Genomic DNA, 24,899 nt, shown 5'->3' with positions numbered 1-24,899 from the left:
TCATGGATTTAGAGAAACCATAATGGAGGAAAACAAATTCAAAAAGTTACTAACTTGTTCTCTTTAGGGTAAGATTAGCCCAATACCATTAGCAAAAACTAATTTATTCCAAAAAGCACTCATCTTTTTTTACTCATTAAAAAAGAAAAAGAATTGTACTTACAATTCAACTGACTTTTAATTTTCACATGAAATACAAATTTCTTCTGGTAAATCATTGATCCGATTTAATAATCTAGCAATCTCTTTTGAGATTATACTTATATTTGGTTTTTGAAGGGGAAGATAATAAAGAGAGAGGATGGATGGGGTTGGCAAGAGAAGTTTGGACAGAGGGAATATGAGCAACTGGGGATATAGACATGGCATCAACAATGAGATACTGAGATGGGAAAAGCCTAAATATTAAGGGTATTTATGCCTCAAAGGACATGGACAGAAATAAAAGTGTGACATGCCTACAAATATTAATTTTGGAAACACATCCAAGAGCATTCATTGCAATTTGGAAACAAAAGTAAGGGCAGATTATTTCACATTGCTGCTACCATATCAAAAGGGTGCTCTCTGATTCCCATTCTGTACATCCCTTACATGCCATTTCATGATCAATGCAATTTAATTCACGCACCAAAAATATATGTACCAAAAATGGCACACTTAAATGCAATTTACTTTCATACCAAAGCAAGAAATTTTAGTTTTTAGTTTGTAGAGTTCGCGTATAAGCAAATCAATGAAATTACATATTTTAGCTTCAAGCATTTGATCCCTCCTTTTATGGATTTTTCAGGCTTATCACATCTTTAGAAGCATGAGTTTCAAATGTTTGATTTCTCCTTCCATGGACTTTCCGAGCTTATCACGTCTTTAGAAGAATTAGCTTCAAACTTTTGATCCCTCCTTCCATGTATTCCTGAGCTTATCACACCTTTAAAAGCATTAGTTTCAAACAATTGATCCTTCCTTCCATAAATTTTCGGGCTTATCACGCCTAACAATATTTGCATCATGTACATCGCATGTTATGCTCTTGAGGAAAGTACTAGGCCTATAAATGCTGAAAGAAAGGAAAAAAAAAAAATTAGATTTTCGTTTTGCCATTTAAAGCGGAATTAAAGTTCATGTGTGTGATATTGAAGGAAGCAAATTAACAAACGATACACTTTCTCCAATTAGCTGCTTAAGCAAAATCAAATCATGGTTTTCCAAAATAATTAGATAGTAATTTTCAAATTGCACTGAATGCTCTTGGATATGTTTTGAGGGAAATAAGCTGCTTAAGCAAAATTCAAATCATGTTTTTATTTTTAATTTTTTAAAAACAAACACCAAAAGCAGAAGTTTGTACAAAATGGCAGGTTCAAAGAGCATCATATATTCATATTCAAATTAACAAATGCCCCCTTTTTCCAATTCTAAATCGGATCCTAAAAGATTAACTTTGTGAACGGTATTGGCTGAAGTACCATATTTTTGCACTATATGAATATATATAATCACATATAATTATATAAATGTAAACCACAGTGATGAGTGAACATGTACAAACAAAAATTTTGATGCATACCACTCCAAGCAACCTCGTCCATTGAACTAATATGTGCTTCAAGCCGGTTGCCTGATTGTCGTAGCCCAATTACGGCAAAAATGATGGTACATCAAGTTTTGGGTTAATAATTTTTAATGATTATCTCATAAAGGTGTTTTTACTAAAAACATATCATGATTTGTGAGATGAATATGAACAAGCCCCAATTTTACTACAAAGGTTTACAAATTGGCATGGCAATAAATACGATGGGTGTCACATCAACAACACAATAAATAAATACACTTTTTCGCTTTGTCTATTAGCGGTAGCATCACTCAATAACTAGGAAGCCTGGAAATGGACACAGTCACTGCCCACAAGTACTACATGGTAAGACACTAGTAGGGTACCCAAAAAAAGGAGTGTATGTGCTTCCTAGCGCAATACACATATAACATTTACAAATGTGCCTTACAATATTATGATCACATTTTCTTTTCGGATTTTCCTAGACTAGATGAAACATTTCAAAAATCAAAAAATTTAAAAAAATAAATTTAAAAAAAAAAAAAAACTTCAATTTCCTATATTACTTTTTTTTTAAATTGATATTTTTGTTAATTGCAAAGTTGTATTGTAGCATCTCTTATATGAAACATTACTTTAAAAATAAAATAGTGACAATTTAAAATTAAATAACTAAAAATTGGAAAAGAGGGAAAAAGATTAAAGAACAGACTGTCTTCTTTGAGATCGCTATCAGAGTCAAAGGGCTGGAGCTCGTCGGCTTCAGCTCAATCGGATGGCGGAGTCTGCGAGACATTAAGGTGTTGTTTGGATTTTGAGATATGAGTTAACAAAACTCAGTTTTGTTAACTCATATCTCAAAATCCGTGGGCCCCACATGCATGAAGTTTGTTTGGCTTTTTTTCCGGATGTGAACTCAGTTAACAAATCTCAAAATTTTGAGATATGAGTTATCAGAGTAGGAAACTCCGGAGGGCTTGTTTTCATTTTTTTGAGTTATGAGATTTGTTAACTCATGGCAATTTTCGTAATTATTCAGCACCAATTGGGCCCCACGGTCAGAGGGTTGTCCCATCAGTCTCAACTTTACTCCTTCCAACGGTCATAAATCACTTCTCTACACAACCATCTTTTTCCTTTTTTCGTTCTTCACTTTCTTCTAAAGAAGCTCCCAAATCCACTGCAAAAGCTCCTCCCAGTCCGGTCTTGCACAGCCATCTGAAGGAGAAATTTGGAGCTAAAGGAAATCTCCATCTGACGTGCTCCTCTGTAGTGGTGTGTTTTGGTCACCAAAAATATATGTACCAAAAATGGCACACTTAAATGCAATTTACTTTCATACCAAAGCAAGAAATTTTAGTTTTTAGTTTGTAGAGTTCGCGTATAAGCAAATCAATGAAATTACATATTTTAGCTTCAAGCATTTGATCCCTCCTTTTATGGATTTTTCAGGCTTATCACATCTTTAGAAGCATGAGTTTCAAATGTTTGATTTCTCCTTCCATGGACTTTCCGAGCTTATCACGTCTTTAGAAGAATTAGCTTCAAACTTTTGATCCCTCCTTCCATGTATTCCTGAGCTTATCACATCTTTAAAAGCATTAGTTTCAAACAATTGATCCTTCCTTCCATAAATTTTCGGGCTTATCACGCCTAACAATATTTGCATCATGTACATCGCATGTTATGCTCTTGAGGAAAGTACTAGGCCTATAAATGCTGAAAGAAAGAAAAAAAAAAAAATAGATTTTCGTTTTGCCATTTAAAGCGGAATTAAAGTTCATGTGTGTGATATTGAAGGAAGCAAATTAACAAACGATATACTTTCTCCAATTAGCTGCTTAAGCAAAATCAAATCATGGTTTTCCAAAATAATTAGATAGTAATTTTCAAATTGCACTGAATGCTCTTGGATATGTTTTGAGGGAAATAAGCTGCTTAAGCAAAATTCAAATCATGTTTTTATTTTTAATTTTTTAAAAACAAACACCAAAAGCAGAAGTTTGTGCAAAATGGCAGGTTTCAAAGAGCATCATATATTCATATTCAAATTAACAAATGCCCCCTTTTTCCAATTCTAAATCGGATCCTAAAAGATTAACTTTGTGAACGGTATTGGCTGGAGTACCATATTTTTGCACTATATGAATATATATAATCACATATAATTATATAAATATAAACCACAGTGATGAGTGAACATGTACAAACAAAAATTTTGATACATACCACTCCAAGCAACCTCGTCCATTGAACTAATATGTGCTTCAAGCCGGTTGCCTGCTTGTCGTAGCCCAATTACGGCAAAAATGATGGTACATCAAGTTTGGGGTTAATAATTTTTAATGATTATCTCATAAAGGTGTTTTTACTAAAAACATATCATGATTTGTGAGATGAATATGAACAAGCACCAATTTTACTACAAAGGCTTACAAATTGGCATGGCAATAAATGCGATGGGTGCCACATCAACAACACAATAAATAAATACACTTTTTCGCTTTGTCTATTAGCTATAGCATCACTCAATAACTAGGAAGCCCGGAAATGGAAACAGTCACTGCCCACAAGTACTACATAGTAAGACACTAGTAGGGTACCCAAAAAAAGAAGTGTATGTGCTTCCTAGCGCAATACACATATAACATGTACAAATGTGCCTTACAATATTATGATCACATTTTCTTTTCGGATTTTCCTAGACTATATGAAACATTTCAAAAATCAAAAAATTTTAAAAAATAAATAATAAAAAAAAAACTTCAATTTCCTATATTACTTTTTTTTTAAATTGATATTTTTGTTAATTGCAAAGTTGTATTGTAGCATCTCTTATATGAAACATTACTTTAAAAATAAAATAGTGACAATTTAAAATTAAATAACTACAAATTGGAAAAGAGGGAAAAAGATTAAAGAACAGACTGTCTTCTTTGAGATCACTATCAGAGTCAAAGAGCTGGAGCTCGTCGGCTTCAGCTCAATCGGATGGCTGGGTCTGCGAGACATTAAGTGTCACACCCCAAATCCCAAAGGGTCCAAAGCATGAGAAAGAAGTCTCAAAGTACCTGTAGATTTTTTTCCTTTTTGACAATTCAATCAACATAAATCCTATCAAGTACCAACATCAAGAATTATCATAATAATTCCATTGAATATACTCTCAGAATAAGTCAGAGCTCTAAGTAATAATTACAAGAACCATTGGCCACAAAAGAATAGAGGTCTGAATAAATAATTACATATTATTAGCTTGTCCCATCAGTGAGAATAACATCACAACCACTATAATATACAAAAGAATGAGTCAAGCCTATTCTAAGATGTACATTATCTAATATCCCAATTACAAAAGTTCAGCCTTCATCAGTAGTTAGTCTACTACTATTAGCCACCAAAAAGAGTTGTCTCAAAAGATTGTTGTCTACTCTAAAAAGTTTATAAAATAATGGAATGAGACAGAGCCCAGTAAGTAGCATAATTAATGGGGGTAGGGGAAATGCAAGTTTTATCTTCAATAATAATAATATGACAAGAATGATTTAATAATGAAACACAAAATTTCTCAAAGTAAATACCTTGAAATTATATACTATAATTTATGAGCACCAACAATATAATTTCCAAGGCCATAATATCTAACATAAGGTAAATTATCACAAATATACCACACTACCACGTAGACTGGTTAGGGGATCCACTCATTCACAACTAGCATGATATTGTCCTCTATGGTATGCAAACTCTTGGCCCCATGAACAGCAACCTCACCCATACCCTCAAAGTTTTTCTCTGCCCCCATGGGCAGCAAAGAGAGAGCGTCAAATAGGACCTCTCTTGTATGTGGTCTCTTGGCCCCATGGGCAGCAGCCTCATTCATATACAATCAAGGAATCTCTTCCCCCCATGGACAGTAGGGAAAAACGCGTCATCCAAAGTGAAAGGGTACTGACCTAGATTTGATTATGTTATCACAAAAATTACGAAAACCAAATCGGGTGATCACCAAGAAATCACACATGACATGTTGTTAAAACCACATAAAGCTCACAGGTTACATATACTTTGAAACACATAGTTTATGTCTAGGTAATTTCAGAAAAATCTTAAATAATCTAACTTCCGCAAAGTTTGTAAGGTTTTCAACTTCATTCTTGTCAAGAGATTTTCTATCAATTTCCCACATAACAAGACAAGATAAGCATCTTTAAATTTTCTAATATACCATAAAATCGAAGATTTCCTTATCAAAGATTAAATAAAAGATGCTCATTTTTCCATATCAACAATTCATGCATTTCCCTAAATGCAATACCAAATATGCATTTTCATATATAATCATATATATATATATATATTAATGTTACGACACAATAGTTTTTAGGAAAATATAGTTTCCATAGGTAGTTTCCAAAAGCGTGTCTAACCCAAAAACAACATTTATACAACATGATTATTTTTCAAAAATCCCATTAATAAGCTACTTACCTCACAACCGCAAAAGCCTAACTCTCCAAGCTCCAAGGAGATTAGCTAGAACCTAAACAATATCAAGTAAACCTAACACCATAAGCATAGAGCTTAAAATTGTATCTAGTTACAATTTAGAAATTTGCTAAATAAGCACTAAATTAGGCAAGCCTAGTATTTAATCTTGTCAATAATAATATATCCCACTTCCAAAGTTTCTCAACAATTAATTCACAAGGCATAAACTCCAATTTATAAAGTTAACCCATTTAATATCATCTCCAACATTATAACTAGGTTTCATAAAATTTACACTACATCATTAAGAGACCTATGAAAGCAAAATCAAAATATCCTCCAAAACAAGAAATTTAGAACTTCAACTAACTCCAAATAAACCCAATGGCAATGAAAAAATTAGATTTACCAAACATCACATGTTATAACTCAAAACCCCTAAATTTTCCACCATAAATAAACCTTAGGTAGTCATCATTAGCACAAACCATATACCCACTCATCAAATAATTCCACCATTACAAAACCCATACATACAAACACATAAATATCACTTCCAATACTCATAAATCACATGGGTATCATTATTAAAGCTTACATAAAAATAACCTCAAGCAAAAGTGTAAAACCCACCAAAAAGATTAGAAATTTTTACCTCAAAAAAAGGATGTGAAGGTGTTTATAGGTTCACAAGAATTTTTCGGTTATCTTGCCAGAAAATGATGGTGGAAATGGTGGTGGTGGTGGTGTGGAAGTACCGGTGAGAGAGGATATAAGAGTAGAGAGGAGTGTATGAGAGAAAATGAAAAGAAAGAAAGAAGGGAAGTAAGTGAGCCAGCTAAAGAGGGGGAGAGTGAAATGTGTGGTGGGAATGGGAGGGGTAGTTGGGAGGCACGTGTGTCTCAAAAAAAAATCTGACCTTACATTTTTCTTTTTCTTTTTTTTTAAACTGGCTGGGGCGTTACATTAAGAGAGTCGCTCTTGATGATGTGAGAGGTGTGAGATTGAACGCTGAGAAAGTTAGGGTTAGAAATGACACCGAAGGACTTGTAGTTTTGGATGACGCTGGCCTTGTCGTCCCAATTCGAAGGGTCTTGATTGACAATGGAGTGAATCTTTGGAGGAACGTTGAAGGCTGGCTTGAATACGTGTGGGTTTTTCTTCAGTTCACCCACTCGGACCTTTGACTTTGACCTCTTGTATTTTCTTTGTAACCCTCCCATCTCTGATCTCTCTTTGGTTTTAGTTTTGGTTTGTATGGCTTTCTAGGTCAAGATGAAGAAGAAAGGTAGGGTTTTTTGTTAGGGTTTAACAGTTCAACATTTTAGGGTCTGAAACGAGTGCGAAACTGTGTGTTTTGGTCTAGCACTTATGGAGGAAATTAAATGAATAAATTGATTTATTTTATGGACTAAATTACAATTATGAAACTTAAAATTTGGAATTATTTTTATTTTGGTCCCTTAAATTAGATTTTTCATTTTCATTTATTGATTTGAGTCAGTTTTTAAAATGGTTTTTCCGTACATTTCCACAGCTAATTTGACCATTAAATACCAACAAAATAGGTTGTTATATATATATATATATATATTTCCGTAATTCTCTCTCCCTCTTAAGGTCAAATTAGTCACAAATTTAAGCATAATAGCAAAAAAAAAAAAAATGTGTTCCATAATATTGATAATTTATCTATCAATGCATTAATCTTCATGATTTAAGGCTATAGTATCTCATTACTTTCTTTGGTCCATTTGGATTGAGGAGGAGAGAGGGGTAGTTGAGTAGATTTTCCCAAAATTAGTCTATTTTTAGTTAATTTTATTCTACTCCCTTCCACTCCCCCTCCCTCCCCTCTCAATCCAAACAGACCCTAAAGGAATTGCACAAATGATAAACCCACCAAGGGAAGGATTTTGAGTGCCCAAGATATCCCATTACTCATGTATAACATAGATATAGCTAGAACTTTTCCCGGGGACATTGCAAATGGTATCAAAGTCAAGCTAGTAATCTTGTGTTGTCTTAGTGACACTGCTTGATGTGGACCATGATGAGATTAATCTAGGCTTTATAAACAACTAAAAGGAACATTAATTGTGACTAACCTAATTCTTATAGGGTATAACATAAATGTGACTAATGCTCTTTCCAGGTTATTACAAAACCTTATATTTTCCAACACGTAGTGTCTATAGCAAAAAGGGTCAAAAATCAACATTTATTAAACTCTTATTCATATACATTTTGTTATCCATCATTTACTAAAGTCTATATATAGTCATTTCCAAAGCCTCAATACCATTCAAAGAAAGTAACAAAGCATTACATTCAACAAATTAAGGGAAGCAAAACAATGGACTTGTACGACTTTAGCTTCAATCATTTGATTGATCCCTCCTTTATAGATTTTCCGGGCTTATCACGTCTTTTGAAGCATGAGTTTCAAGTGTTTGATATCTCCTTCCATGAACTTTCCGGGCTTATCACGTCTTTAGAAGCATGAGTTTCAAGTGTTTGATATCTCTTTTCATGAACTTTCCGGGCTTATCATGCCTTTTAAAGCATTAGCTTCAAACTTTTGATCCCTCCTCCATGCAATTTTTGGGCTTATCACACCTTTAGAAGCATTAGCTTTAAACGTTTGATCCCTCCTTCCATGGATTTCCGAGCTTATCACGCCTAGAAACTTCTAAATGATGTGCATCATGCAGTTGCTCTTGAGGAACCCTCCATCTATGGATTTCCAGGCTTATCACACTTAGAAACTTCTAAATGATGTGCATCACGCAATTGCTCTTGAAGAAAGTACTAGGTCAACTTTCAACAAATGCTGAAAGCAAAAGAAAAGAAATAAGAGTTTCTTTTTGCCGTGTAAAGTAGAATTAAGACCCATATGTAGTATTGATGGAAATGAACAACATACTTTCTCCTATACTTTGCTTACAAATTATTGGTCCTCTTGAAAATATAGACAAAAGATTTTGGTAAAAATGCAAATTGCATTTTTAATTGTAACTCTCGAATAATAAATAAATAAATAAATAATGGATGAAGTTAAAAATAAAGAAATCTCGAACCTGTAACATCCTTCTTAAGTTTATCTTCGAAAATTTTTCCATTAGTGACAATGAGAAGATTATAAATATGCTTGAAGCTCCTTGAGGATGAAACATCATATAACAACTTAAACACCAATTTATTTTCCAACAATGCCTCAAAAGCTGGTTACAGAAGAATTAAAACCCGAAAATCATGATATCCACAAGATTGAAATGCCGTCAACTACTGCACCAGTTACTCCCATGAGAAAATTTCAATGGCAGCCAACGTGATTAAAATTCCAACTTAATTCCATCTTCAATCAAACAATGAAAGAAGAGAAATAGTTTCCGCAACCCATCCTACCTCCACAAACAAAATCTATAAAAAAAAATAAAAATAAAACCTTCAAATATTTAACCTTAGCAAAAACACATTTTTTAACTTTAAATACAAATCACACCTAGACGGCTAGACCTAAGTCTCACAAAAATGTTCTAGTTTTGTACAAGACAATTCCAATAATCCCAATCTCTCTCTCTCTCTCTCTCTCTCTCTCTCTTTCTCTCTCTCTCTCTCTCTCTCTCTCTCTCTCTCTCTCTCTCTCTCTCTCTCTCTCTCTCTCTCTCTCTCTCTCTCTCTGGGGAGAATTATTAAAGAGAATTATTTAACTGGACAGACAAAAGGAGTAAATTGACAACAAATGTCAACTTTAAGGATAAAAATAACAAAAAATAAAACTTTTTAGACAAAAATAACAATTAACTCAAACTTAAAAGATTTCATTTGTATTTTGTCTAAAAAGTTTCACATACACGTAGAGCACTAGCATTAATTGTGCCAAACCAAATATTATTTTGACACACCAAAACCCACTTTATTTATTTTAACACAGCATTTTACAATATACCCTACATCACATGTTCTATTTTAACATTCACCACATTAAAATAATATTATCATGTCATTAAAATAATACAAACAGAGTATGAGTGAGAAAAGAGTGCAAAGAGAAGAGGAAAAAAAAAGGTAAAAGAAGAAGGATAGCAGGCGTATGAGAGAGAAAAGGGGGAAAAGAGAATAAAATAATATTAAATGGGTTGGGTTCACTTAATATTTTTTAATTGGATGTGAATATTTACAAATTCACCGTTAGATTACATTATCTTCGTATATTCTTCATGCTTGCAAAATTTCGAGGTGATCAAAAATTAATAGCTATGTCATCAATCAATTGTTAAAATTCAAATTTTTTGTAATTTAAAATAATGCATAAAAGATGAGTTTATAGATCAAATAATAAATAATATCCGATTAATATAAAAATTAACATACATGTTAAGAACATATAAAATGTAATTCAACGATTTTTTTGACATATAGAACATCCAATGAAAGTAATTTTTTGGTGTTTAGTATGCTAAATGTTAAGTGTAGGGTCTCGTTTCTCTACGTAAACCCAAAGACAATTAATTTGTAGAGTGTGGTTGAAGAACTAGAGTGGACAAGGGAGTTTTCCGCAAAAGATTATCACTTCTTTTCTTATTTCTTGATCAGCTTCGCCCCCATTCCATCCCCGTTTCATACCCTCACCCTCTATTATATAGCCACTCTCACTCTCATCCTACCATCCACGTGCTCCATCGTGGACGTGCTCAAGTACCTGTCACGTCAGGCAGCTGCTTTTCATCTCTGTGTGAGTGGCGGTAGGTCATGAAACACTGTTCAGGTGTCTTCTCCACATAAATGCGGCCAGAAAAGCTGTTGCAATGCATTGAATACGGTGGCAGCAGCCTTTCCCTCATATATTTCTTCATCCTTATCGTTTTTGAGTGTGCTTTGAGCTTATCTTGATCAGGTGGGCTCCTCGGACGATCAACCAGGCCTTTCTCCGGCTCAATTAGTCTCCGCTATCATACCAGGGTAAAGCTTCCTTCTCGGACAGGAGATGTCCTCCTCGGACTGGAGACATCCTCCTCGGAAAGCAATGATCCTCTGCCCAGAGGATTCCGCTCCAATCTGGACCTTGCATTCTACTCATCCTTCTCTTCGGATGTGAAACAGTTCTCTCGTGGGTGTTCGGCCCGTTAATTTGGGCCTGATCCTTTTATCCCCCACATTAAGAATTTAGCATTTAGCACAGCTGATACTAGTACTCTAGTAATCCTCTCCCATATATATATATATATATATTTTTATAGAAAATTTTAAATACGCTCAATAGGGTTCGAACTTGGGCCACAAAGTATTCCACGCGTCTCTTACCACACGTGTCTTCTAGAATTATATATTTCATGCGATATATTATTTTTATTTAAAAAATAGCAGTCGAAGAAGAAGAAGAATGCGCTAGTGTAGTAATGCTGCCCGGGAATCAATTATCTTATCTGTATCTTGATTTTATTTGAGAATTGCTCTATTTTTTAAATGAACATAAATAAATCTATAATTGAATTAAAGGCACACATACATAATGGCCTTAAAAGCAAGATGTGGCAACAAAATTGTTCTGTTTAACCAAAAAAAATAAAAATGCAAACACACAATATAATGACCAAACTTGCCAGAAGATATGTGTGTATTCTCTCTCTCTCTCTCTCTCTCTCTCTTAAATGAACTTCAAAAAAATATTTGCTATTGTACAATTACCCAATTAGAGTGCCTATATTATTCAGAAAGATTGCAACCTAAAGAAATTCAGATATAAATGCCCTCTTTTCCTAAGAGAGACAATTACTACATCTACAAACTAAATCATAAGAAACTCTTCCATTCCATATTAAAAGTTTGAGGAAAACATGCTGATTAAGCCAAATTCAAATCGTAGTTTTTTTTTTTGTTTGGGGGGGGGGGGGGTGGTGGTGGACAAAATAGTTTCAGATCACTTTAGAGAGCACCGTCCATGGATAAATATTGAAACTAAGAAATGTTGTTTCTTTTTCACTTCCAAATTGGGTCTTAAGATTAATTAACTTTGTGTATTGTGGCCAGTATTTGACCAGGCCTTACCTTAAAGATTCTGTATTGGTAGAAATACCATATTTTTGTAGTATTTGAATATAAATAATCACATATAAATATAAATATAAACCACAATAACATGAGACAAAAATATAAATAAATAATAATAAAAGCAAGCAGTAAAAGGAGTAGGGAGCAAGAAATAGTAAATACCACTCCAAGCAATCTCGTCCATTGAACAACTTTCTGCTTCTAGACGAATGCTTGTCTTTCTTCGCTCGATTACTGCAAAATGATCGTACACCAATTTTTGGGTTTAAACAATTTGTAATTTATTATCTCATAATCAAGGTGTTGTTAGCAAAAACAAATTAAAACACTGCCATCATATTCCATTCTATGATGCACCATGATTTTGCTAAAAAATATAACAAAAAACAACTCTAGTCTAAACTCAAAAACCAAATGATCGTGCAGGATTTGAGCTGATCATGGATTTAGAGAAACCATAATGGAGGAAAACAAATTCAAAAAGTTACTAACTTGTTCTCTTTAGGGTAAGATTAGCCCAATACCATTAGCAAAAACTAATTTATTCCAAAAAGCACTCATCTTTTTTTACTCATTAAAAAAGAAAAAGAATTGTACTTACAATTCAACTGACTTTTAATTTTCACATGAAATACAAATTTCTTCTGGTAAATCATTGATCCGATTTAATAATCTAGCAATCTCTTTTGAGATTATACTTATATTTGGTTTTTGAAGGGGAAGATAATAAAGAGAGAGGATGGATGGGGTTGGCAAGAGAAGTTTGGACAGAGGGAATATGAGCAACTGGGGATATAGACATGGCATCAACAATGAGATACTGAGATGGGAAAAGCCTAAATATTAAGGGTATTTATGCCTCAAAGGACATGGACAGAAATAAAAGTGTGACATGCCTACAAATATTAATTTTGGAAACACATCCAAGAGCATTCATTGCAATTTGGAAACAAAAGTAAGGGCAGATTATTTCACATTGCTGCTACCATATCAAAAGGGTGCTCTCTGATTCCCATTCTGTACATCCCTTACATGCCATTTCATGATCAATGCAATTTAATTCACGCACCAAAAATATATGTACCAAAAATGGCACACTTAAATGCAATGTACTTTCATACCAAAGCAAAAATCTTAGCTTGTACTTTGTAGAGTCCGCGTATTATTACACGTACGTATGTGTTTTTTTTTTTTTTTTTCTTTAAATTAAAACTCTCATTTATCGTACAAAATAAAAATACTCTGAAAAATACATGTTTTTTTTTAAGCTGAACTTCAGTACTTTTCTTGATAGTATAATTTGTTATTTTGTTAAGATATTTCATTATATATAATAATTAAATTATCAAAATTAATATTTTTAGTTCTATGTTTTATTAATTGAATTAAACATCAGCATTTTCACGCTTTTGTTATAATCTTGAATTTTTTTCCATATATTAATTTTTTTTTATAATTTGAATTTCTAGATCCTATTGCCATATATAATCTATATAATGGATTTAAAACGAACCAAACAAAATCATTTAAAAGTGTAATAACATAAGAAATATTCCTTTTTTTGACTAAGTAAGTGCATGAAAGAATATATAAAACATCACATCCTTCATTTACTTGTTATAAATTTTCCTTATAAATGCAACTAAAAATTGAAGAAAAATATTTTTTTTAATTTATTAAATTCTTAATTAGTTGTTTTTTAATAATATTTTTTAATTTTTTTTGCTTTTTATAAAAACAAAATATAAAATTATATTAAGGTAATATAAGTACGATACTATATTGAAATATAATTTAAAAAAATAAATATATTTTAGTCCCGGATTTTTCGTTCAAATTCGTAATATACCCTAAAAACATTTAATATTTATGATATTTTTTCTGTTTTTCATACCATATTTTGACAAAGTTTTTGTTTTGTTTTGTTTTATTTTAAATTTTGAGCTAAATGAAACACGTACATATTTCATACCATACATATTCCATCCCATCATTTACTAAATGTGGCAAAAATGCATGCATCTTTGTGCTCCCTATATATAGTATATTTGTAATCTCTTGCCTATCAAATTTCTTAATCTGACTTTTAAGTGGAAATTATTTTAAATTAAATGCAACTAAAAATTGAAGAAAAATATTTTTTTTAATTTATTAAATTCTTAATTAGTTGTTTTTTAATAATATTTTTTAATTTTTTTTGCTTTTTATAAAAACAAAATATAAAATTATATTAAGGTAATATAAGTACGATACTATATTGAAATATAATTTAAAAAAATAAATATATTTTAGTCCCGGATTTTTCGTTCAAATTCGTAATATACCCTAAAAACATTTAATATTTATGATATTTTTTCTGTTTTTCATACCATATTTTGACAAAGTTTTTGTTTTGTTTTGTTTTATTTTAAATTTTGAGCTAAATGAAACACGTACATATTTCATACCATACATATTCCATCCCATCATTTACTAAATGTGGCAAAAATGCATGCATCTTTGTGCTCCCTATATATAGTATATTTGTAATCTCTTGCCTATCAAATTTCTTAATCTGACTTTTAAGTGGAAATTATTTTAAAGTTTTGGATATGCATTGCATCACCCATGTCATGCGTTAGTTTGGAACAAAATATTGATGGCAATTTTAAATTTACTCAAACTTAAAGGGTGTTGTAGGGGTGGTAGGCCTAGTAGTAGGTATTCATGTATATATTGGGTTGGGGGCTCAATCTGAGGACATTAAGTAATTCGAGGATGGGTAGATTACTGTTATGGGAGTTCGTGTTAGTAAATGAAGAGGTGGAGTTTGGTCATAAGAGTCTAAGAGGGTGGTCCGAGGATGAATGCCTCATCGACTGAGCAAAGCCGAGGATCGACGATGTAGTTTGTCATTCGGGGTAACGTTCTAGGAGGTTCTGTTGATAAGGACAAACATCCTAGAAGCATAGGGCAGAATGAAGCCATATAATATCTAAGAGAAAGCTGCTACCACCGCATTATATATTCTGTAGTTAACTCTTTTGCTGCATTAATGAGGCAGTGATACCTGAATAGTAATTTTTAGCTTTACAGCTACTCTCCAAAGACTTCAAGAAGGTGCTGATGGGACAAGGATCAACACCAATAATCTAATCTACATGTGGAGGGTAGAGATGAAAGAAGAAAGATAGTATAAAATAGGAAGAAGACACTAAGAAAAGGGGATTAGAGAATTGAGAGAAGGATATTGTAGTATTAAGAACTGTACAATCAAATTCAAAAGATATATACTAGAACTGATCTCCTCGGATTGGGCCAAGAACAACTTTCTTTGGATAAAATCAATCTATCTTTACTTTATTGTCATTTAAATCCACTATAATTGTTACTAACTCACTATAGCCTAGTTTTCCAACTCACTCTCTACAAATTCATTGTATTGGGCTTTTTGGGTTTAGATCCTTTTACCTTTTGGGCTTATGACTCAAATTGCGTCCTTATAAGTGTAATTTAGATTTTAAACAAAAATTGTAGCCATTGCTTCTACATACCCAATTCTTTGGATTGTCAGTGACACTTCTAGACCTTGCTTGGAGAAACAAAAGAAAGTATCCTAAGAAAATAACATCTTGTACTTTGGAAGCACTTTTGAGGGAGTTATATATAAGCAGTAAACTTCAATTTCATATATCAGTAGATTTCTATGACAAAAGGGATCTTGTATAACACTTATATTGGCTATTCATGAATCATAACACTAATATGTTTCTAAATTTCAATTTTCAAATGCAAGATTAGAGAATTTGAAGGTATTTCAAATAGTGGGCTTCTCAATACAAATACCCAATGAATCAATGACAAGTCTTATTTTGCCATTTTGCTAATGAGAAGTACTACTCTTCAGCCACCCGGTAAGGAATTCTATCATGGTATTTGATAGATGGTCGTACTCAGATAATTAGTCAACAGCAGCCAGCAGCAGTTGGTATAGAAAATGTGATGATAGGAAAGCAGACAGGTTGTCTTATAGTCCAGATGAGCGGTTGGCATACTCTTGAACCAATGCCCCAAAGAGTGATGGCCACTCAAGCAAGCGAGATGGTTTATCAAATTCTTTTGCCCGTCCTGCAAGAAAGTGGAAAGAAAGGGGCATCAGCTACGGGCATTATGTGCTAACTGCTAAGAAATGTCGAAGTATCATCAAGCAAATCCTAGAAAATATCAAACTTGATTTTCAGTATAAAATTCTCATCTTTACTTTCACCCTTCCAAAAGTTTAAAAAATTTTAGTTCTGGCCTTGGACCATACTAATTTGATGTGGTTATGTTCTTGTACCCAGAGTTTTTTCTTGTGCAGTGTTAAGACTAAAATGAGGTCACAATCACCCATCAGCAATGCAAATGAAGAATTTTATGGAAAAACAAGAGAGAAGCACAGACCTGCATCTATAACTAAAACTCTATCACAATCCATGACTGTGGGTATTCTGTGAGCAATGCTAATAATTGTACAGGTTGCAAAGTCCTCCCGGATGATCTTTTGAATAACAGCATCAGTCTGTGAATCAACAGAAGCAGTGGCCTCATCCATGAACAAAATTTTGCTGCGCTTTAGCATAACCCTGCCCAAACAGAGAAGCTGCCTTTGCCCCACACTCCAGTTATCTCCGCTATCAACCACTATGAATTTAAAAAATTATGGAAACATTCAGTTGACAAGAAGATAAGTTTAAGATTAGTTTTGCCAGTGCAGACTGTAGAAAATGGTCTACATACCTAAAGAATCAAGTTTATCGGGTTTTGCAGCCACCACATCCTTAAGTTGGCAGCGTTCAAGGCTCTACAAAAATAATAATTTCTTAGCAAATTCAAACAAATATATTTTTAAACAAAATTTTCTATATATAAAAATGACGTCCAAAAAGCATACACACCAATAGTTTTATTGTATTTCTTCCAAGGATACTATTCTATCAATCATAAATTTATAATGAGTTACCTTTAATATATAAATGACCATGTTTTGGTGGTATAGGCATGTCTAAGCTAGCACAAGTTACTCTTGTTTATAATCAGGAAACAAGATTGGCAGCTTTACCTTCCATATCTCTTCATCTGAATACTGTCCGGTTGGATCTACATTGGCTCTCACTGTTCCTTCAAAAAGAACAGGTTCTTGAGGAATTATACCAAATCGAGACCTAAGATCATGAAGCCCTAACATGCAAATGTCAAGGCCATCAATAATTATTCTCCCTCCTGAAGGTTCCACCAGCCTAAATAAAACCTGGATCAAAGTTGACTTCCCACTTCCTGTTCGACCAACTACCCCAATCTTCTCTCCCCCATGAATGCTTAGAGTAATGCCTTTGAGAACTAGAGGAGTGTTTGGACGATATCTGACCTGCACGCCAAAAATTTAAGGTGTTGTAATTCACTAGTATCAACTTGCTCTATTGCTGCAAGCATAGTGTTCTGTTTGGTTTTATAAGAGGAAATAAATTTGGTGAACTTTTTTTATTTTGATTTCCATTTCAGCATCAAACCATCTAATTGGCCTTTCCCCCAAACTCTAGCCATGGTTTAATAGTTTAGGAAGTTGAAGACATGAAGTTTGATTTTTTTTTTCTTTTCTTTTCTAGTGAGGGAGGGGAGAGATATGAACTCAGGTTCACCCAATGGGGAGACAGGACAGTGCCACCAAGCCACAAAACTCTTGGCTAAGTTTGATTTAATTTGTCAGAAGATTTAAACAGAATTAGTTGAAGGCCAGTTACCTGCAAGTCTCTAAGGTCAATATTGCCATGGGCAGGCCAATTTGAAGGAGCAACGCGGTCTTTAATTTCCCAAGCTGCTTCTGATGGAATTTTTGTAAACTGTTTTATCCTCTCAACAGAAACCATTCGATTTTCCACAAAGCAGCTCATATATACGGCCCAGAACAGCACAGAGTTCAGGGACAATCCATAGGAGAGAGATAAACCAACATGTTCTGCATGAAGTAAGAAAAAATTAAATAGTTTCTGCAATAAGGATTTTTTTTTTTTTTAATAAGTATTTTAAACATGTAGAAATTGATTGTCTTAGCCAATAGGAAGAAGAGAAGGGTAAAATTTTTATGGTATTATACAAGAAGTCATTCGTCATTGAGAAGAGGTCATAAATTATTTTTTTTTGTTATGTAGAGCTCGTAAAATATTGATACAATTCACAGGCCTTGAATCTTGAGTTCATATGAGAATGTTATTTAGAAAAACTAGAAGAATGTTACATAAGGCATCGATTATCCCACAGGTGTCAAGATATTGAATTTGAGAAATCTATTGCCAATGTTCCTTTGCATATATTGTCAGACATCTCATATAATCAAATGATCATTGATTAAGTGTTTGACACCAAAAACATATCTTGTAAAATTGTTCTGTCTTTAATTTTCATACCTGGCCTTATAATACTGCTTGGCAGTACGATCATGAACATAGTAGAAATGCAGAGGATGAAGCTCCCAAGCAGTTCTAAACGGAAACCCAACCATTCATTGGATCCATAGTTGTGGAAATCCATACGTATATTAGCATTAACACGCTTAACATTTTCCTGAGAAAAGCTACCCTGCTTTCCAAAAGCGCGGATAGTCATAACTCCAGCGATGCTTTCTGAGAAATGATGGATAACAGGAGCTTTTGTGATCGAGTCAAGGCGGGTTAATTCACGAGATGTAGCAAGATAGTACCCCTGAACCACGAGACGTAAGAATTATTAATGTAAGTTTATGTGATCTCATTTCAGTCAGCTATACTGAGTTTTGATTACCATTCAAATTATCTGTCAGAAAAATGAATTGATGGTTATTGTTTTAAGAATTCCCATTAAAATTTTCCATGCAAAGGTTCAAAGTTGTAAATTTTGGTAAATATTGAAAATTTGACCTATTGTTCTGATTTGGATCAGTTGAAAAAAGCAGAAGTTACAACTTTCACAATAATTCCAAATATAGAATATTGTGGGCGTTATATAGACCCTTCAGAATAGAAAATAGCATGCATTGCCTGGGTCATCCACTCAGTTTGATGATTCTGGCTAAAGGAATTATACCAAGTGACCACCTATGGAAACATATGGGAAGTATGCTTTATCTCTTTAATATAAGATTACAATAGCAACAGCAATAAATGTTAAGAACAAGAGACAACAAGAGCTCGTACCCGATACCAGATATTCAGCCACACAAGTGGAATCAACAAGAATACCGTGGGCCAAGAATACTGACAAGTGATGGTGAAGATGCTGATCACTGTGATGTACATGGCCACGGTCATGCTCATAAAAAAGGGGAGAAAGAGGTCAACATTCGTTTGATCAGTTGATGCCTGTAGGAGGGAAAATTAAATAAAACAAATTTCCATCAGTCTAAGAATCTTCATATGAAAAGCATGATCACAAATCTTTTTTGCCTAAATGAACTGGTGATCTACACCCAAGAGGAGTAGGATCTGCCATCATACAAAAATTTAAACTTAAATGCATAAAGGAAGCACCTTACATGGGTCCTTAAGTTCTTACCCGACTTAGAATTCTTCCCGAAGGTGTTGTATCAAAAAATGACATAGGGGCATGCAAGATACAGTGAAGAATTTGCGAGAAGAAAATTTGGGCTGTCTTAAGCCCAACAATGGTAACCGAGAAGGACCTTAACAGTATCAACACAAATGAGACAACAGCAATAATTGCATAGACTGAAATAAACAAAGAAGGGTTGAATGACATAGCACGCTCTTCTGAAGTTTCATAAGCCAGCCAATAATCACCTGCCATTATACACCCTTGCCACGAAACAGACAGCAGCAGCACTACTGCGACACCCCACCACCCAAAAGCCTCAGTGATATAAAGTTTATAAACATGCAAGCTCACTTTGCCAGTTTCTCTCTCCTCTTCTTTGATGAGCTTGGAAGTTCCCTTATTACTGTTTGATTGGTCTAAAGAGTTGTTTTCACCATTGGCTTCCCCATGGTTTGAAGAGGATTGAGGTGATTTTGGTAGTATGGGGGAATTTTCTCTAGGCATGGTGGTGCCCATTTCTACAAGTTCCATGGATGTGTCATGGGCAGCTACTAATGCTGTGAAATCCAAGCCACTATCCAGTAGATAATTGTACCTTCCCGATTGAGCTATTATCCCATCTTTCATAACCTGGAATTACAAAGGAAATAAAGTGCTTAAAATATAAATATGAAAAATACATGTATGTGTTTGTTCATGAGAGTGAGAAAAGTAATTGAAGAAATGGCAAGGGGGGAAAATACACTTACCATGATAAGATCTACATTATGCAAGAAATCAACTTGGTGAGTTACTAGTATAATGGTCTTGCCTCTAAGAGCTCCTCTCACACATTCCTGTAAAAAGGCATAAATAAGTTGGTAAAAAACAATAACTTTCTGATACAATGGTCTTGGGGAGATCAAAAGAGCCATGTCTACATGTAAGTCAAATTAGTAGCTTGTGAAGTGTAAGTAAAATGCAGAAGCAAATTCATTTTCCATACAATAGCACCAGTTAAACAAGCAGTACAGTCTCTTTATATACAGTAACATGCAGCAGCATTATATAAAATAAACATGAAAGGGCTGTTCTGACAAAATTAAACAGATTGTTTGGCATTCTATGTAAAATAAAAGTTATGTTTTACAATGTGCTAACTCTGAATCAAATGACAATTGACAAACTATTTTGTCCAATCATGATGGAGTAAAAGATGAATTATTTTGTTTCCATGGCATGTCCAAAATACAGAGGAAGTAAAAAATAATGTGACCTTAAATATTTCTGAGCCAGTATGTGCATCAACCGCACTAAAGACATCATCAAGAAGATAAATATCACAATCCTGATATACAGCCCTTGCAAGTTGTATCCGCTGCTTCTGCCCACCACTTAAATTGATTCCACGCTCTCCAATCTCAGTTTGATCTCCATACTCCATCATTTCCAAGTCTTTTTCCAAGCAACAAACCCTAATGACTTCGCTGTATCTCTCCCTGTCCATTGGCAAACCAAATAGGATGTTCTCTTGAATGGTGCCATTTTGAATCCATGATGTTTGAGCAACATAGGCAGTTGTTCCACAAACTCTGACCTGTTAGGAAAAACAGAAAGGTTTGTAACTCATTAAATTCTATCAATTCACCAATTTGAAGGTCTCAATTAGTTGTGTTTGATAATGCTCCTGCCATGTAAATATCTCAAAAAGGTGCAAAATTGTTTTAAATCCTTAATGCAATATGCAGATCATGTTTACAGGATACAATGCAAACACATAACATAGATTAGCAATTATGATAACCAAAATATTTTCTTCAAAGAAACTCAAGCACAAAGCCTTCATTCATGGTAAAATTTAAAAGATAACTCCCACAATTTCTTCATTAGAATCCATACCTTTCCTGTTATTTTGTGCATCTCGCCAAGAATTGCGGCTAGTAGGGAAGACTTTCCAGATCCCACAGTCCCAACAATAGCAGTAATTTCGCCTTTGTTGATCTCCAAATTTATATTTTTCAATGCCTCCTCTCCATTTTCATCATCCCAACTAAACACCCCATCTTTAACCTCTACAGCAATTCTACCATCACATTCCTCCTCTCTTTCCACTGAATCGCCCAACAATTCCCTACTTGACATGTACTTATCCAACCTGCCAAGTGAAATCATTGCTTGTGAAAGTGAGATCATTGACTGGGGAAAGGTCCTGATTGGTTCCTGCAAGACTTTAAAGATTGTTGTGGCTGTGAACACTGTTCCGGCATCAAGTGGAACTCCCAAGAATGCTGCAGTAGCAAATGTGAGAGTTGATATCAATAAAGGGGTGGACCACATCACAACAATATTGGCAGAAACTGAGTACATGAACTTGGTAAGCCATCCAAACTCTGATTCACGACAAGCTTGAATTCTCTTGTTGAATTGTTCCTCCCATGCCTGGAACTTTATCACTCGCATGTAATTAAGCATCTCATTTGTCGCCTTCATTCTTGCATCACGATTTTTCATCACATTGAACTGGAACCTGTTGTTCCTCCGAGTACCCATTATAATGAATACTAAAATTCCAAAAAGTCCTGCAATTGCTGTGAGCACTGAGGGGCCAAGATAGTTATATAGGAGGACTAAGGCCACAGAAACTTGCAATGGTGTCAACCATATATTATGTAGCTGTAGCATCATTTCAGAGAGTTGCTGAGCATCAACGGCCATGTAATTCACTATCTGCCCAACCCCATGAGCCTGCCGAGCAGAACATGTCAACTTCAGTCCCTTCTTATACAAAGAAGTGATTAGAGTACATCGAATAAGCATTCCAAGCTTTTGGGAGTTGAAGTTAAATTGATGAGTGGTTAAAATTTCAACAAATTTTGCACAGAGGAGAGTCAATACAAGGTAGTATCCTTCAAAGGGTGAGCTTCTCTTCCCGGCAGTGAAATCGACGAAACTTTGTATAAGAACAGGCCCTACATACATGACACAAAGCCGCACAATTGCAAGGGAGGCAGTTAAGGCAAATTCCTTCCAAAAGCACCGGAACAATGTTGTTCGAACTGGGTGATTTGATTTTTCATGAGGTTTTGGCCAATTCATTTCAAACAACGCTGACATTCTTTCAGCTCTGTGTCCCGGTGAAAGGGATGGGATTTCATCAATCTTGAGAGGGGATTTGTAACCTTTACTCAGCAGGGGATTCATCCAAAGCCAGAAGGCCTTAGATATTATGGAAGCTGAAGCAAAGCCAGTCACATTTGATTTGCTCAAAAGTGGTTCATATAAATTGGTTTCTACATCCATAACTGGTTCACTTTCTCTACTCACTGTAATCCCATTAGATCCTTTAAATGCAACAAAAAGGAGAAACATGGAGAATGGAAAAGAAACTATAGAAACTATGTCATCCAATGTCAAGTTGGGGTCTTGGGGCTGGGATTCTTCTAAAGAGATCAAACGAATAATCCCAGACGCCATAAACAAGGAAATGATGAAGAAGTTTAAAACCCAATAAATTCTAAGTGACAAAGGATGAGTAACAGATTGAAATCTTTTTTCATGGATGATTAAGATTGTGATCACTGCATGAGTTATGGCTTGGACTAACCAAAATAATCCATCAACTATCTTCCACGGCAATTGGGTACTTGCACTAAATGCTAAAATACATATAACAGTGTATCCAATGGCTAACACAACACTAACAATCAGAGAGACCTTAAACCACAGGTTAGTTCTAAGAGAAGCCCTGTTGCTTCCAAGGAATGCCTTGTTAAGATCGAAGTTGGGGTGGCCATTGGAGGTGAATTTTGAATAGAGCTTTTTTACTGCAAATAACAGGAGGGTGGCCAAGAACAGAAGGTCAACTGAAGATAACAGAGTTCTTTGAGGACATGGTGAGAGGAAAATGAATCTTATCCATTGGACAATGAGTGAAATAGTGGTGCCCTCTGAGGATTGAATCACAGGGCTTAAGCATGAGACAGATGTGATCCAAGTTGCAGAGGACATGTTAACAAACTTCAAGTCCCTGTTGCTTCCAAGGAATGCCTTGTTAAGATCGAAGTTGGGGTGGCCATTGGAGGTGAATTTTGAATAGAGCTTTTTTACTGCAAATAACAGGAGGGTGGCCAAGAACAGAAGGTCAACTGAAGATAACAGAGTTCTTTGAGGACATGGTGAGAGGAAAATGAATCTTATCCATTGGACAATGAGTGAAATAGTGGTGCCCTCTGAGGATTGAATCACAGGGCTTAAGCATGAGACAGATGTGATCCAAGTTGCAGAGGACATGTTAACAAACTTCAAGTGAAAAAAGACTACAAGATCACTCTTTTATGGTGGATTTAATCAATCTTCTTGCTCTCACTCCCTGAAACAGAACAGGAAAAACAGTAAGTATACTACAAAATAATGAAATATTGACCAAGACTTGTACTATGATTTCCTAAACTAAAAAAAAAATTAAAATCACCACTAGATCCTAACCAAAATGAAGTTCAAAATCCGAGTCAGAAGGCACAAATATATGATTACAGGTACGAAATGGAACAGAGAAAAAACAAGGTAGTGATAATGATGACATAAAAAGAAGAAAGCTTGTGGAGGCAGAAGCCCGCCAAAACAGCTACAGCCTCACGGGAATACAATAGTACTTTGACTTTTGAATTTCATAGTCTTCTCAAGCTGATTGAGAGAGAACAAGAAGGCAAAAAGAGTCGGCTGAGTGGCAATAGAATTATGCTAGCACTCAACTTTTGACACAATTTTGTGTCGTAACTCACTGATGAATTGTGATTAGTAATGGTGTGTCTTTACATGACCCACCTATATACTCATCCTAATTACAATTTACTATATAACAAGTTATAGCATAAAATCTTGTCAAAAATTGTATCTCTGACATAATTCAACGTCAATAATAAAAGTAAGCAATTCTGTAGTGCCTTTATAGCTACTCAAAGTTGCAGACATTTTTGAATATTCAACATCTTTGCCATTTTCAAACATACCAATAAATTAAACTCCATAGCCCATTTTTTTAATTATAAAGTCTTCTTTTAATAAAATTATTTATGAATCTCATTTTCACGTTTCCTTCTTTAAGATTATTTAACAACAATATAATAAAATAAATATGGATATAAGATAAATGTTAACCGTACAAGAAGAAAAAAAAACAACAATATTTAGATAGTATGGTAATAAAAGTCCGTCAGCGATGATGACAGTAAAATTTGCAAGGATTCATTTCACATAAAAAAAAAAAATG

General features: G+C 34.2%; 1 protein-coding gene across 1 annotated transcript; it reads right to left on the bottom strand.

Moving 5' to 3' along the window:
* Positions 1-15,806: 15,806 nt before the first annotated feature.
* LOC112039114 (ABC transporter C family member 14) lies at positions 15,807-23,649 on the bottom strand. Its single transcript, XM_024071967.2, has 11 exons — positions 21,530-23,649; positions 20,907-21,227; positions 20,401-20,487; positions 19,652-20,281; positions 19,294-19,458; positions 18,529-18,823; positions 17,866-18,080; positions 17,187-17,492; positions 16,865-16,928; positions 16,529-16,768; positions 15,807-16,213 (listed from the first exon to the last, which is right to left on the bottom strand). The coding sequence occupies exons 1-11, from the start codon at positions 23,636-23,638 to the stop codon at positions 16,113-16,115; spliced, it is 4,533 nt and encodes a 1,510-aa protein (XP_023927735.2). The 5' UTR covers positions 23,639-23,649; the 3' UTR covers positions 15,807-16,112.
* Between the last annotated feature and the right edge of the window lie 1,250 nt (positions 23,650-24,899).

Source organism: Quercus suber, unplaced genomic scaffold (assembly GCF_002906115.3).
Source record: "Quercus suber isolate HL8 unplaced genomic scaffold, Cork oak 2.0 scaffold_29, whole genome shotgun sequence".
In the NCBI taxonomy this organism is placed as follows: domain Eukaryota; kingdom Viridiplantae; phylum Streptophyta; class Magnoliopsida; order Fagales; family Fagaceae; genus Quercus; species Quercus suber.
This window is presented reverse-complemented; position numbering and strand designations above follow the sequence as displayed.